Below are 16980 nucleotides of genomic sequence, written 5' to 3'. Positions count from 1 at the left end.
TGATTATTTTTCCCTTATCATTGTTTTCCTTTATGACTTCTGTCAGTTTTTTAATCACGGCAATTTTAAATTCTCTTTCTGGAAGGCTCAGAAGTTCTTCCAAGTTACTGTCTTTGCAATCTGGGGGCTGATTTTCTTTTTGTGGTGTGCTTTTTCCCTGGGGAGTTGCTAGGTTGCGTGTGGTTGTTCTCCTCCCTACTGTCTGTTTTCTAATTTGCCGTATGCGTTGGGACACTGTGTAGTTGGGACTGGCCGGCATCTTGGGTGAGCTTCTCTGCTCTCCTCTGGTTCCTCCAGGAGTCATCTGTCAGTTTCAAGCAGTCTTTACTGGAGAAAGGTCCCTGTTCTAAAATGCCGATGTGGGGACACACTCCCCTGTGCGCCTGGTCTGCCCCGGCGGTGGGTTCCTGCTCCCCCTCTGGGCTTGGACTGCAGGCCAGAGGGGGTCTGGCGTGGGCGAACTTCCCCCGCTCACCTCTGGCTCCTGAGGAAGCCTTCTGCAGGTAGTCTTTACTGAAGAAATGTCCCTGTTCTAAGATGGTGATGTGGGACACACTCCCTGCGCGTCCGGTCTCAGGCACACTCTTCTGCGCACCTGGTCTGCCCCGGCTGTGGGTGCTCGCTCCCCCTGTGGGCTCAGACTACTGGTCGGAAGGGGCCCGGCGTGGGCTAACTCCCCAGCTGGCCACTGGCTCCTCTAGGCGCTTCTGCTGGCTTCAAGTCGCTAGGTGGCGCCAGAGATCTCTCCTGGAGCCCTTGGGGAGCTGATTTTCCACCCCGTGGGACAGGGAATAGAGCGGGAATGGGAGGGTAAACCTCAACGGCTTTGGGGTGCTGTGTCTGCCTTGTGCCCCACCGTCGTGGGGAACCCACGCCCCTAATTTCGTGTCCCGGGTGTCAGTTCCAAAGCCCTCAGTTCCAGGACTCAGGCTGTAGCCCAGTTCAGTGGCGCGGGAATGGCGCCTTTTGAATCCCGCTCCCGTGCCTGGGCGCCTGGTTCCTGCTCACTCAGTGAGGGCCTCCGCGCGTCTCCCCGCAAGCCTAGGTCGCAGGCGCAGGGACCTGGGCAGCTGCGATCTGGATCCGCGTTTGCTTTTCAACTGCACTGCTTTTCCGCGCGCGATCCCGATTCCGATCCGCACTTGGTTTTCCAGCGCGCCGCTGTTCCGCGCAATCCTGACCGCGATCCGCGCCTGTTTTTCCAGCGCGCCGCCTTTCCGCGCAGGCTTACCGGGCAGCCCGGGGCTGTGTGCTGGTGCTGGTCTCCTCCCCGGGGGCGGGGCCTCTCTTCAATGGCGCCCGGAGCCGTTCGCTCACCTCCGCGGTGGATCCTGGGGGGTTCTCCACAGCTCCCGATCACGGGGTGTGGTGGCTGAAATAGTTCCTTTCCACTCCCAGTCCCGCTTGCTGTGTCGTTTGTTCTTGTCGGTCGTTTTGGTTTGTTGTTTTCCTCCTCTCTGCCGGTCGGAGAGAGCCGCCTCTGTGGGTGGGGGAGGGGAGCAGGGTTCTGCGCTTTCCTCCCTTCTGGTCCTCTTTTATGGCCACTTTCTTCTTCGGGCAGTTTGCTGGCGTCACCTGTTTATCTTCCGTGTCCCAGTTCTCACTGGGACCTGCCGCTTTTCCTCCCTATTAACTTTTTTTAATGGGAGATCTTACTCCCAGCGTCTCCTCGCCGCCATGTTGCTCCGCCCCTCCTGGTAGGAGGAAAATCTTTGATGGGGTAAATTTCTTCTTTTTTCTGACAAATATATTTAGAGCTCTGATAAATTAATTATAAAACGATAAATACCTCAAAGAACAACTAGGAAAAAACAAAGACAATTCATAAAACAAAGACATGGACAACAGATATACCTATCCTCATCAATAAAAATGGAAAGTTTATTTAAAGTAAGAACTTCCTTTCTAGCCTCCTGTTTCCTCTTCTTTCCTAGCTGCTTTCTTCCTTTAAAGTATATTTCTAATGGACAGTTTGCAAAAAAACAAAGCAAAACAAACCAAAAAAAAAAATTAGCCCATGATAAATAACAAGAATCTTTAAATGCCCATTAAATATATTCAAACAAAATTTAGCAGGATCTGTATTTTAAAAAATTACCTTTTGCTTTTAATCTTGTTTATAGGAGAAACACATGTGTTTTTATGTAATAGATGAGATTCCTATATTACCCCAGCCAGTATTTGTCTTCAGTGATCCAAATAAAGTGGGTTTTTTTTGTACTATTACAGCTTTCATAAGTGTAATTTGGATGAAATTATATGCAGAGTTTGCATGTGAACAATTAAGGAAAAAAAAACCCAACTTCTTTTTGTAGTTTAATGTGTCAACTTCGCAGAACACCTTTTTCTTTAGCAAGCACTTAACAAAATCTGTATTATGAAAGTTGATAACACCTTGCCTTGTACAACCAAATTACTTTGTTTTTGAAGCATTCAAAATCCCTCTCTTTACAAAATTTAACCCATAACTTTATACTAAATATGTATATAGTCTCTCCCACTTCTTATATAAAAATTTTTATCTAACGATTGCATTCAAATGAAATGTGCAGCCTTAATGTGATTAGATGGTGTGAATATAAGATAAAAATATTTTAAAAACTTTCTCCTTTTAAAATCTTTTTTCCTAAATTAATTTTCCTGTTGTAGCTAGAATCCATTTTTGTAAGAATGCTATTTGAGGAGGGCATTCCATTTTTGACAAGAAGGAATGCCCACTCTTTAAAGACCATACCAAATACTCATTAGAATAAAAAGAACCATGTTCATTCAATTTAATGTAATTATAATTAATGTAATCCAGTGTTCAAGAAGAAATGGAAGAAAAACAAGTTCTGAACCAATTAGCCCATAGAACTGAGATCATAGCATCTCTTTTTCTCCTTTTGTCCTCTTTATATAGTGGCATAATTGTCTACTATGGCAGCAGCAGCTGATGCTGTCACTGTCTCACTCTTCTTTCCTGGGACATTCAGTGAGCTTCAGCAAGCTTCTCATTTCTAGTATTTGCATCTTTTTTTTTTTTTTAAACTATCATTAGCTTTCTATAAAATCACTAATGTTAGTCATATTTGTCGTCACAAATATATTTTTTTTAAGATTTATCTATTCATGCATACAAGAACTGGGGTACAGGCCAGATGTGTGGGAGAGTGAGAGGATTCACCAGAGGCAGAGTGGGGAACAGAACAGGCAGACTGATGAAATACACCGCTGAGGGGAGCATGTGGGATTCTTGCTGGCTGGCCGGGATCAAACCCACGCTGCAGAGGTTGTGGACATTTTCACAATGTGGCGCTCAACCACCTGCGCGGCCAGGGAAGGCCCAGTATTTGCATCTTTATCTGCCAACTCTTTTGCTTGGAAACTTAGGAAGAAGCTTCCACTTGCTTCCAGTGCTTGTAGAATGCAAGACGTGCAGTGGAATTAAGTCTTAGGAACATCCCTCAACTAATGACTCACACTGATTGGTGTTATATAAATACCCTTGAGGGTATGATCCCTTTGGTGGGAAAATTTTGAGACATTATGTTGTACACTGTTTCTTAGAACTTCTTCAAGAGATTAAGCTTCTCGTTTGCCTATTGTAGTAATTGGTTTAGAGTGGGTTTTTATTGGGCACCTTATCTTCCCTCTATCATTTGTCTTTTTCCCTACCAGTATTACCTGAATTAAAAAAAAAAAAAAAATATGTCGTGGCCATCCTGGTGGCAAAAGAGGTTAAGACGCAGCCTATGGAGCTGTCCGCAGCCTCTGCAGCATGAGTTCCATCCTCTGACCAGCCAGGGAGCTACCCACATGGCGCAGCAGACCTCTCCTGATTCACCTGCTGCTCCCCTCAGCAGTGTACTTCCGTCGGTCTGCCTGTTCTGTTCCCCACTCTGTCTCTGGTGAATCCTCTCACCCCCCCACACCTCTGGCCTGTGCCCCAGCTCTTGTATGTATAAATAAATAAATCTTTAAAACCAAAAAAACCCCATCAATGTCAAAAAATGAAACTGCTCTATAGTAGTCTTCTCATTGAAGCTTGGTCACACTATCATGAGTACATGCTATCTTAGTTTAAATATTTCAAGAAGCAAAACCCAACATAGGATTTGAGTGAAAGTAGATTTTATTTTTTTAAATTCAGGTAATACTGGTAGGGAAATAGAGAAGTGATACAAATAATGTTAGTGATTTGAAGATAGGAAACAAGATTAACATTCAATTAAAAGAATACAAAATTATAAAAGAAAATAACCAGCAGAATATATGGGATGATAGCTAGGAAAAGATGAAGAGGAGTAGTAAATTGAAAGGTGGTACTAGGGCCTCCCTGGTGGCACAAGGGATTAAGCACTGCACTATGAAGCAATCTGCAGCCGCTGCAGCATGAGTTAGATCCCCGGCCGGCCAGGGAGCAACCCACATGGTGCAGCAGACCTCTCCTGTCTTGCCCGCTGCTCCCCTTAGCAGTGTATTTTGGTCAGTCTGCCTGTTCTGTTTCCAACTCTGTCTCTGGTGAATCCTCTCACCCTCTGCATCTCTGGCCTATACCCCAGTTCTTGTATGTATAAATAAATAAATCTTAAAAAAAAAAAAAAGAAAGGGGGTACTAAGGAATTGACCCAGAAATCAGTAATGATACAGTCATAAAATAAACTGAAAATGTAGTTAAGAGACAGAGAGAAAGGACTGTGAGTGTCCAGAATGTATCTAACTGGCATTTCGAAAGAACAAATATCAAGAAAAATAATGGCTTAAAACGTTTCAAAATGCAATGAAGACATCAAGAGTCAAATGGAGTATAAAAACATGAATGCTTTGAAGTTCCTATCATACCATATTTTTCCTTTGATTTTTGAATGGGCCCAGGCATTTCCTTGTGCCAGTCTAACTTGTAGCCAATTGTGAGAGCAATTGCTTTAAATTATTTTTTTTAAAGATTTGTTTATTTATGCATACAAGAACTGGGGTACAGGGCAGTGGTGTGGTGGGTGAGAGGATTCACCAGAGACAGAGTAGGGAACAGAACAGGTAGATCAACAGAAATACACTGCTGAGGGGAGCAGTGGGCGAGTCAGGAGAGGTCTGCTGCGCCATGTGGGTAGCTCCCTGGCCGGGGATTGAACTCATGCTGCAGTGGCTGTGAATAGCTTTATAGGTTGCGTCTTAACCCCTTGCGTCACCTGCGAGGCCCTAAATTATTTTGTATAATATATTGAATCATTCTCAAGATGAAGGAAGTCAAAGAAGAAATGTGGTGAAAATTAAAAATTCACTGTGTAAAGGTTAGAGGTCAATAATCAGATTAGTAATTCATAAAATGGATGTAAATTATTTAGAAATCTATATGAAATGAAAAGTAAAAAATAGATCTTTAATAAGTTCTTAGTGCATTTTTCTTGTATATTATTTAATTGTTCGTCCTCAATAAAATCCTAGCCAACAGAATCCAACAATGTATCAAAAAGATAATTCACCAAGTAGGATTTATTCCAGGGACACAAGGATGGTTCAACATCCGAAAATCAATTAATGTATCTTGAAATTCTCGGGATAGAAGGAACATACCTTAACATAATAAAGGCCATATATGACAAGCCCATAACCAGTGTCATTCTCAGTGGTGAAAAGCTGAAAGCCTTTTCCTTAAGATCTGGAACAAGACAAGGATGTCTACTCTTACCACTGCTTTTCAGTATAATACTGGAAGACCTAGCCAAAGCAGTAAGACAAGAGAAAGACATACAGGGAATCCAAATAGGGAAAGAAGAAGTAAAACTATCACTATTTGCAGATGATATAATATACATAGAGAACCCCAAAAACTCCACAGAAAAACTATTCAAATTGATTTTATAAAGGAGAGTGTTTAGTTTGATTAAGTAGTTTAGATGATAGTGGCAGTATTGAACATTTTGGAAATATTCTGGAATATTTTACAGTATAATGACATTTTGGCTTTTTTTTGTATGAGTAGAAATAAACTTCTATATTTAGGGCTCTATATCTTTAAAGAAAAACATTTGGAGTTTATCTTATGGAAGATTTTTCTTTTAAAGATAAATGAGAAGTGAATTATTCAATACAAAGTAAAATCTGAGGCTTCATTTCCTAGTATTTTCTAATTGAATAATCTGAAAATCATCTTATTAAGAAATGCTAGATAAAATATAACAAATATTCTTTAAAAAAGCTTTTTGGTTAGGAAGAATTTTGTTTTTTTTTTTTTTTTTTTTAGGCATGTTTTATTTATTTATTTGTTTGTTTGTTTTGTTTATACATGCACTGAGTACAGTCAGAAGCGCGGGAGGGTGAGAGAATTCACCAGAGGCAGAGCTGGGAGCAGAGCAGGCAGAAGGACTGAGGTACACTGCTGAGGGGAGCAGCGGGCAGCAGGAGAGGTCTGCGCGCCATGTGGGACCCTCCTCGGGTGGCCGGGGGAGCAGCTGGGGATCGAACCGGCGCCGCAGAGGCCGCGGGCAGCTTCGCAACCCAGCGCTCAACTGCTGCGCCACCTGGGAGGCCCAGGAAGAATTTTGAACATACAAATGTAGACATGATAGTGTAATGAACTTTCATGTACTAATTAACCCCTCAATAACCTTTATAAACTGTATTCCTCTGCCATCTGCTTTCCCCACTATTGTGTTATATAGAAGTATTTTGTTGATACCATTTCTTTCAATAATATTTCACTATGTATTTCTAAAATATAAGAACCTAAAAATAAAAATTCCCAGTTCCCAATATCTTTAAATATTTAGCAAATAATCGAATCTTTAATTGTCTGATATCATAAGTGTTTTTTTTTTTTCTTTTTTTATAGTCTTTTTTTTAAAATATAGGACCCAGGTAAGATCCACACATTGCAGCTTTGTAGTCTTTCTATGTATGTTTCCCTTATCTCTTCCCTTTTTTTCCTGTTTTAAGTAGGCTGGTTATGGTTTCCTATAACCTGGATTTTGCTGATCACATCCTTGTGGTCTAATTTAATGTGTCCCTCTGTTCTCTGCATTTCCTGTAAATTGGTATTTTATAAGGATGATTAGATTCGAGATTTTCATATGCTGCTAATATTTTCTCCTATATTTTATCTTCTTTTATTTCTGCTTCTTCAGCTGATTGCCCTGCAGTCTTTTTTCTGGGCCCTTCTGAATTATGAATTCCCTAGGAGAGTCTAGAAGAATCCAAAGGGCTACAGAGTCATTTTCTTTGCTCCCTGACAGTTTGGTGAGCCAGCCAGGAGAGTTTGTAGACTGGACCCTCCTTGTTTCTGAAAGCTATCATGGAGAGATCCTGAATGTTTAACAAGAGCCAGCTAAAAAGAATTAACAAGTCTGACTCCCTAATCCCTGAGGAACAGAGGGAAGGAGTGGTGAGATTTTTGTCTCTGTCTCAAAATTTAATTAAACTTGGTGAGAGAAAATAATGGGAAGCTAATACTGTTAGAAAAGAGAGGATGCCAAGAGTGTAAGACTGAAGCGGCTTTATTGAAAGTCTGCGAGGTGAGGACTCTCTGTAGGCCAAGAGTCACGCCCCAAAATGGGAGCTCAGGTCTTTATAGGGTTAGGCTACCGCTAGAATTTTTGGTGTACTTGAGGGGGTCTTTTCTGCCGGAGGGGGTCTGCTGCAATTGTTTACACTGGGGGCAGGTCTGCTGAAGTTGTTTGTTTTTTTTTTTTTTTTTTTTTATTTTTAGATTTATTTATTTATTTATACAAGCACTGGGTACAGTCAGAAGTGCGGGAGGGTGAGAGAATTCACCAGAGCCAGAGCAGGGAACAGAACAGCCAGACCGATGAAGTACACTGCTGAGGGGAGCAGCGGGCAGCAGGAGAGGTCTGTGCACCATGTGGGACCCTCGCCCAGCGGCCAGGGATCGAACCGGCGCCGCAGAGGCTGCGGGCAGCTTTGCAACCCAGTGCTCAACTGCTATGCCACCGGGAAGGCCCTCTGCTGAAGTTTTTACTGTTGTCAGCTTTATCAATGCTTCTCTCGGGTTCCCTGGTACCTGGTTTTATGAGGGCCCTGTGTGTGCTCTATTTAACAGATATTGGGTGACTTTTTAAATATTTGGTTCCTTAATGTTGGTCTAACCTTTGAGTTTTATTTTCCCCAGAGCTTGGCTTTCCATCTGGTAGTTTGGATGACTAGCTTTTTTCCAAGTTGAGATGCTGTTCTGTTCTATTCCATGGGTAGAAAATTTGATCCAAGATTTTGCCTTTTCCCCTAGTTTTCAGGAAAGGACTACCATCTCTATACTTTGTTTTCTCTGCTGTTATAACAAGGGAAAATCTTTTTCTTTTTCTTTTTTTTTTTTTTAAAGAAAGAATGAATTTTTTTTTTTTTTTAAAGATTTATTTATACAAGCACTGGGTACAGTTAGAAGTGTGGGGGAGGTGAGAGAATTCACCAGAGCCAGAGCAGGGAGCAGAGCAGGCAGAAGGACCGAAGTACACTGCTGAGGGGAGCAGCGGGCGCCATGTGGGACCCTCCTCCGGTGGCCGGGGAGCAGCCGGGGATCGAACCGGTGCTGCCGACTCTGCGGGCAACCTCGCAGCCCAGCGCTCAATCACTGCACCACCAGGGGAGGCCCAACAAGGGAAAATCTTAATATGCACTGATATAATAGCTATTGCTATGGAAATCTTGGAAGCCCCAAACTGTAAGCTTTGGTGGACATTGGTCAAGAATTTAAAATATATTAGAGTACTTGCCATCTCAAAAAGAAGTCTCCCATAATAGGATTAGTTGGTCGTGGATTGGAGTAGATTAGCACCCACTAACTATAAGAACATGTTCATGCATTTTGAGAGGTAGTCTGTAGAACAAAACATGTGCCAGATCGCACAACATATCCCTTCTAGGTTGTAGCTATACCATTAAGAGATCCAAAACTTAGCTGAAAACTGTTAATGTATATTGAGTCTTTTTCTTGTGTTTTATACTAGCCATGAACTTCTGGATCTTTGGATAAAGAATAAAGAATGCTTACTATTTGGCGCTGAGTTGCTGTAGAATGGAAAGCTTCTAAATTGTTTATTGGACCTATGAAAAAATCAGAATTTTCTTTTTTTTTTTATAGAGGCATGTTTTTTATTTATTTGTTTGTTTGTTTGTTTGTTTTGTTTATACATGCACTGGGTACAGTCAGAAGCGCGGGAGGGTGAGAGAATTCACCAGAGCCAGAGCGGGGAGCAGAGCAGGCAGAAAGACCGAGGCACACACTGCTGAGGGGAGCAGCGGGCGGCAGGAGAGGTCTGCGCGCCATGTGGGACCCGCCTCAGGTGGCCGGGGAGCAGCCGGGGATCGAACCGGCGCGGCAGAGGTCGCCGGCAGCTTCGCAACCCAGCGCTCAACCGCTGTGCCACCAGGGAGGCCCAAATCAGAATTTTCTATACAAGTTTATTATTGAAAAAAAATTAGTAGGAAAAAAGAAGTGAAAAAAATGTAGAGAAGTATCTTGAGCCTTTGGAAATTTTTTGAGTAAGAAAAGTACAGAAATTGATTTAAAATTTTGTCTTATAAGGATTATGACCTTACTGTTACAAATTCTCTTCAATAAATTGGGCTGATATTATCAAAGATATTTTGAGTTTAGTGTGGCCACTAGGAAACTCTTGCACTTCTGAAGCTTTGTATACTAAATTCAAAGCTCTAAATTTAGAGAAGGGTTGTTTTTTCTTTTTTTTTTTTTTTTAATACAAGAACCAGGGTACAGGCCAGAGGCGCGGGAGGGTGAGAGGATTCACCAGAGACAGAGTGGGGAGCAGAATAGCCAAACGGACTGAAATACATTGCTGAGGGGAGCAGCGGGCGAGACAGGAGAGGTCTGCTTGCCATGTGGATTGCTCTGTGGCCGGCGGGGATTGAACCGGCACTGCAGAGGCCACGGACAGCCTCATAGCACCTCGCTCAACCACCTGCGCCACAAGGGAGGCCCAGAGAAGGGTTTTTTTTTTAATCCAAAGTTGATTAAGCTCAGTGAACAGCAGAATGTAAAATAAGGTATCTTAATCTATCCCCATTCTTGTTCTTCTCTACATATCCTTTTATCACTGGGCAAATTTAGGGGAATGGGGATGACCTGTTTAGTGAGTTGTCACCCATATGCTTAAGAATACAAGATAAGATACAAAAGCAGAGATACAGAGAGAAATTTTTAAAAAATCAAAGGCTTTAATATACAAGATGTGAGAAAAGAGAGGGAAGGAGAAGAAAATTTATTGACCAACATGTGGCAAGATGCTATCTGTCCTAACAGCTGAACAGAGATCAGAGTGTAAGAAGAAGCTAAAATAGAGACCCAACCCACCAATATTTAGTCTTTTTAAGCCTTATAGGGTGCCTCCACTCTGCCTCTAGTTTAGGGATTCAGGGGTTAGAGTCTGGAAAACTCCCCCTTTTACCATTGAATTGGCTATAAATGCCATCCACTATCTTGAAGGTTGTTCGTCTTACACCATAACTGCTGATCTGTCTTTTGTATTTTTTGTAAGAAATATAGGATTGAATGATATGTTTGTTTTTCTGTCTTTCTGAGAAGTGGAGTTGGTTGGTCTCAACCAAGTCCTTGAACAAAAAGCAAGAACTTTACTCCTTCTAAGTTTTCTTACCAACTCTCAGGGAAACTATCCTATAATGGTTTTTGGTTTTCTTTGGAATGGTTCTAGTGTTGTGTCCATGAAGTTTTAATTGTTGTTAAATAAGAATCTTATTTTTCCATTTTATATTGGAAACCTCATTGATATAAAAGGATACTAGAGAAAAATGTAGTTGAGTGTGCTTATATAGTTTTTTTTTTTTTTTTTAAGTTTTTTTTTCTTTCTTTTATAGAGGCATGTTTTATTTATTTGTTTGTTTGTTTGTTTTGTTTATACATGCACTGGGTACAGTCAGAAGCGTGGGAGGGTGAGAGAATTCACCAGAGCCAGAGCGGGGAGCAGAGCAGGCAGAAGGACCGAAGTACACTGCTGAGGGGAGCAGCGGGCAGCAGGAGAGGTCTGCGCACCATGTGGGACCCTCCTCCGGTGGCCTGGGAGCAGCCGGGGATCGAACCGGCGCCGCAGAGGCCGCAGGCAGCTTCGCAACCCAGCGCTCAACCGCTGCGCCACCGGGGAGGCCCGAGTGTGCTTATAATATACTGGCTTAACCTTATAATATAACCTTATAATATACTGGCTACAATCAAAATTCTTTGAGGATTTAGACTTTGTCATACAAATGGAGTCTTTGCAAGACCAAAATCAATTCAGAATCCACCTATATGAAATATCTTCCCGCTATTTAGAGAAGAAGAAAAAAATCTGACCTTAGGAAGCAAAAGTCTAAATTTTCTGCCTGTCTTTTTTTTTTAGAACCCGAGAGACATTCTTTGAAATGCAATTTAAGGAACAGTTTCTTAACTGAAGGAGCAAGTAAAAATACAATTTGGAAATTAAATTAACACAGGATAAAAATCTGTGATGCCAACTAAGTCACCTTCCTTTTAAAGAGTGATTCTGGGAGGTACTATGCAACCAACACCAACCAAATCTAGTTTGCTGTAAAACTGGTTTATGTGGCTATCCATCTGTGGGGAAGCATAGTTTTGTGTGTGTGTATATTGCTACTCACCCTATACTCCCACCCACCAAATTGGGCTTCCATGGCAAGGAAGAAGGGAAAAACACAGATTGAGTCAGTAGCTACAATCCTGTCATAAATGTTTATATTTTTAAACTTTCATTAGTGATATAACTGCTCAAATATGTCACTGCAACCCCCTAAATTATTGAAATATTTGTGCCCTCCTACTCTTCAGCATAGTTTCACTATCTCCCTATCTATCTAAATCCAATCCATTGTTCAAGATCAGTTTTAAATATGACCTCTTCTAATAAAGTTCATCAGATTGTCCCAACTTGAAATGTTATTTTTCTCCTCTAAATACCAGTAAACAATTGTAAAGTAATTCAGTTGTTGAGAAGTCATGTTGCCTCATGAGATCTCTTTTTCTTCTTTCTATAATTGATTTTGTTTGCCGTTTTGTTCATGTTACCTATTTACATTTATGGGTCTTACATATAGGACTTATAATTTTTTGTGTTCTCTCACCATACTTTATATATAGTAGTGCACAGTATTTATTCATCTAATGGATTTAACAGTGTTACTGCTATTAGTGAAGATTTCTTTGTATATGAAAGATTCCTGATCAATATTTTACTAATTTTACTTTTTCTTGCAGGCAAATGTTTTGAAAAAGACTCTTAATGGCTTGCCTTACAATGACAGAAATGGAAGGAACATCAGCATCTCCCTTACATCAGAATGGTGATATTCCTGGAAATGCTAATTCTGTGAAGCAAATAGATCCAGTCCTACAGGTGTATCTCTATCACTCTCTTGGGAAGGCTGAAGGAGATTGCCTGAAGTTTTCAACTGGGGAGTATGTTGCTGAAGAAATTTGTGTTGCTGCTTCTAAAGCTTGTGGTAAGTATTCAAAAACAACTTTTTGTGAATAGGTCGTTTCTTTAACTATGCTGCTTATGTACATTGTACATGTATAATTTATTTTGTTGAGCTTTTAGAAAGTGTTTACATGACTGATAGGTATTTTTTGCATGAATAGAAATGAGAATATCATTAGAGTAGAATTTAGGATAAATACTACTTCGGCTGGTACTATAGATTGAATGTTTGTTTTTGGGAGTCATCAGGGTGGATGATTCATGAGTGTGATTAGTGCTAATATAAAAAGGATCCTAGAGAGTTCCTTTGCCTTTTCTGCTATGAGTGGTCATAGCGGGAGATTAATTAGAAGATGAACCAGTTCTTCCTGTGCATGTTGACATAGATTTTATTGTTGGCCCCCACATTTGGCTAGAAGATCATGGTCAGAAAGAAGCCCTTGGGTGGGAAGGCAGGAAAGCCCTTCCGCAATAGGAATTTCATGCTGAACAAACCTCTTAGGTAAGGGGTTTCCTGAGGATGAAGGTGACTTGCAGGTCTGTGAGGTCCTTCTCATTGGAAAAGATCTTGATGTGGTTGGGAGGGTCAGTGGTCAGCATCTTCATCTCTTTGTAAAACAGGCAAATGATGTAGGGTGGTACTCCACATTGGCATTCAGATTGTAGTCAGAGTAGAAGTGGGGTTGCATGGGTGAGTAGATCCTCCCAACCCCTTTCTTGCACTCTTTGGTTCACAGGTTGCTACCCCTGCAGGTGCAGTTCTGCTCACTGCTGCTTCTGATTCCATACCAGGTGCTCTGTCCACCCCAAGGAGCTGTGCTAAGATTATGTTAATTGTGTCACACTTCTCTTGAGTGCCACTGGGACAGCCATATATTTAACTCTGTTGAATAATTCTCAAGATTAACTTTTGTCCAGAAATAAATGGGAGGATGGCAAATACATTGTTTTTCTTGCAGAAGGTACCTTATTGTCAAAAATACCTATAAAATTTTGTTTAGAAGAAATTCTGAGGTCCTGAAGCGTATTTGTAGAAAGTGCACTAAGCATAAAAAAGGGAAAGGCCTGCTATTTGCTTCCCTAGTCAAGATGCATCTTTATTTCTTGGTTAAGAAAAATTCACTGGTCTGACCTCAGTAGAAGCTGGATACCAGTATATGTTGAATTCAACTTAAGATAAAACTGATGTCACATTAACATATCTACTAAGTAGTAAGTCCCTTTATGCTTTTAAAGGTAAATTTTATGTTTGCAGATGTAGAAAAAACATACTGATCACTTACTGTTGCTATAAAGATACTAGGATAAAATTTTTTTTTCATACAAGAACTGGGGTACAGGCCAGAGGCATGGGAGGATGAGAGGACTAACCAGAGACAGAGCGGGGATCAGGACAGGCAGACGACCAAAATACAGCTGAGGGGAGCAGCAAGCGAGACAGGAGAGGTCTGCCACACCATGTGGGAATCTCCCTGGCCAGCCTGGAATCGAATCCGCGCTGCACAGACTGCGGACAGCTTCACAATGCTGCACTCAACTCTCTGCACCACCTGGGAGGCCCCTAGGATAAAATTTTAATTCCGTTTCTAACCTTTGTTTTTCCAAGGACATATATGTTTTTGTACTTGATTAAACATTTGAAACATCAACACAGATCTTGAATATGGACATTTTGTATGTTAACACCCACACAATGTGGCTAATAATCTAATTTATTTGGAGATAATTTTTTAAATTAAATTTATTTATTTTCTTACAGTTATTGTTAATTTTTGGACAGTATTTATTCTCCCCTCAGGTGTAGTCCCCATAATTTCCCTACTACCACAGCACCCGTTAACCATCACCATAGTCTCTTGTGCTCTGCCTTCCCTTATTTTTGCCTCTCTCTCCCCCCATCCCCTGCTGTATGCCTCAGATCTATGGTCAGCTTTTAAGTTTTGTCTTTTTCCTTATGCTTTGTTTGGTTTCTCTGTATTCCACATATAAGTGAAAGTATCTGATACTTATCTTTTTCCTTCTGACTTATTTTGCCAGCATAATCCCTTCCAGCTCCAGCCATATTGTGACAAATGGTATGAGTTCATCTTTTTTGATTATTAAGTAGTATTCCATTGTGTATGTATACCACATCTTCTTGCTCCATTAATCTGTTTTTGGGGGATTTAGGTTATTTCCATATCTTAGCTATTATAAATAGTACTGCAATAAATATAGGAATGTAGGTTTCCTGTCAGATTAGTGTTTTTGTGTTTTTTGGGCAGAGTCCTAGGAATAGAATCACTGGATCATGTGGTAGATCCATTGGGAGATAATTTAAAACCTAAAAAACAACTATGATGTTGAAAATATATGAACATAACTTATTCTTTGATTCAGGATGTACTTCATGTCTTCACAACGCTGTCTGGTCAGTTTTATGGAGATTTATTATAAGTATGGTCCTGAAACTCAGCAAAGGCAGTATGCATAATGGTAAAGAATAAGCACCATAGTAACTGGGTTTGTCTCCTTGCTCCACTATTTTTATTAGCTCTGTGCCTCAGCTTCCTCATCTCCCCACTCAGATGGGGTGTATACTATTATTACTGATAGTTCTTAAAGCACATAGAAGCCATATAGCACATAGAAAGTTCTCTATAAAGTGTTAGTTATTTTTGTCATTTTTAGTTTTAAATTAAAAAATTGACCTGAATTCCTTTGAAATTGGAAGACAGACATTGATATTGATGGTATGTGTGTCTTGGTGTGGTAAAGTATGTGCACATATATTATTTTGACAATTCATATTTTTTCCTATTAGGACTAAAATAAAGTCCTACAAATGGCAAATGTAGGGCCTCCCCTGGTGGAACAGCAGTTGAGCGCTGGGCTGTGAAGCTGCCCGCAGCCGCAGCTTCTGCAGCGCTGGTTCAATCCCTGGCCAGCGGCAAGGGTGCCACATGGCATGACAACCTCTCCTGTCTCGCCCGCTGCTCCCCTCAGCAGTGCATTTTGTCTGTCTGCCTGTTCTGTTCCCCGCTCTGGCTCTGGTGAATTTGCTCACCCTCCTGCGCTTTTGACTGTACCCAGTGCTTGTATAAATAAATAAATAAATAGATAGATAAATCTCAAATGGCAAATGTAGACATTTGTATTTCATGATATTTGACTTGTGCTAGATACATGACTGTGTAATTTGACTTACCATGTTTTGGACTGAAGGTGTTTTCTCAGAACTCATATGGTAAAACTGTACTGACCAATATAATAATAATAGAAGGTGACGTCTTTGGGAGATAATTAGAATTCAATGAGATCGTGAAGGTGGAGCCCTAATAAATAGAATTAGTGCCTTTATATGAGTGATGAGAAGGCTTACTTCCCTTTTCTGCTCTCCACTATGCGAATAACAAGACATTGTCAGTCTGAAACAGAGAAGTGTATTTTACCAGAACCTGACCATAGTAAATCCTCACTTATTTGATAGGTTCTTGGAAATTCAACTTTAAGGGAAATGATGGGTAATGAAACCAATTTTGTCATAAAGCTAATTGATATAAATAAGAGTTAAGCTCCTATGGCATTTTTCTGGTCTCAAAAACATCATCAAATTTTAAAATAAAGACCTTTAATATTAAACACTTCTAATATTAAATAATAATTTGTATTCATTCATTCCTCCATGCATTTTCCAACCTGCTAATTCCAGTGTAGGGTCTTAGATGGAAAGCAGTTCACTGGGCATATTCAGTGTACACCCAAACTCCTATTGAAACAATTTGGACATACCAACTAACCTAATGTGCATTTTTGGGAATGTGGTAGGAAACTGGAGTATCAAGAGAAACCCTACACAGGCATGAGGAGAACATGCACGTGGTCCTGGAAGTAGATTGCCTTTTTCAAAATCAACATAAAGAAATGATGTTGAATGAAATGACATTCTTTGATAACTTGCAAAACTGATAGTTTCAGACTGCCAGTCTCCAGAACTGTGATAAGTAAAATACCTATTGCTTTGGAGCCACTCAGTCTAAGGTGTTTTGTTACAGCATCCTTAACTAAGACACCATTTGATTTTTATTGATATTGATTTTCTCAAAATTATATAGGTGTTATTATCTCCACAACAGACCCAACTTACATTTTTAGGAATTATTGCAATTCACTCAGTAATAGATTTTATTCCCCTTATTATTTTTATTAGTTAAGTGGTTATAAAGTTATATCAGATACTTTAAATTTTCGTTTCCTTCAATACTAGGAATTACATTCTTTCATATGTTTATTAGTCATGCGGATTTACTCCATTATGAATAGATATTACCTTTTTTATGCCATTTTCACTTTTAATTTTACCATTTTAACCCTGACTTTTTGTTCTAAAATATTTAAAGTAATACTTCACATAGAAACACATTTATCAGTCTACCCAGCCTTTCAAATTTATCATTTCACCATTTTACTGAAAAATTTTCTCTAATACCTATGTGATGAATTGTAATTTTCTAATTTAACATCTCTTCAATCTTAGAGCAAATGAATGTTGTCATAATTT

General features: G+C 40.3%; 1 protein-coding gene across 3 annotated transcripts in view; it reads left to right on the top strand.

Moving 5' to 3' along the window:
- JAK2 (Janus kinase 2) overlaps nucleotides 1-16980 on the top strand; it is a 104740-nt gene that overhangs the window by 22175 nt on the left and 65585 nt on the right. For 2 of the 3 annotated variants that reach the window (XM_037495090.2, XM_054689815.1), the window contains one exon: nucleotides 12218-12462. In XM_037495090.2, coding sequence (XP_037350987.1) covers nucleotides 12243-12462 — 220 coding nt within the window. In that variant the 5' untranslated portion in view covers nucleotides 12218-12242. Of the gene's footprint in view, nucleotides 1-11338; nucleotides 11497-12217; nucleotides 12463-16980 lie in introns of those variants that run through there. The other variant, XM_054689816.1, reaches the window with a different exon arrangement.

Source organism: Talpa occidentalis, unplaced genomic scaffold (assembly GCF_014898055.3).
Source record: "Talpa occidentalis isolate TD23 unplaced genomic scaffold, MPIMG_talOcc4v2.1 talOcc4.7, whole genome shotgun sequence".
NCBI lineage: Eukaryota > Metazoa > Chordata > Mammalia > Eulipotyphla > Talpidae > Talpa > Talpa occidentalis.
This window is presented reverse-complemented; position numbering and strand designations above follow the sequence as displayed.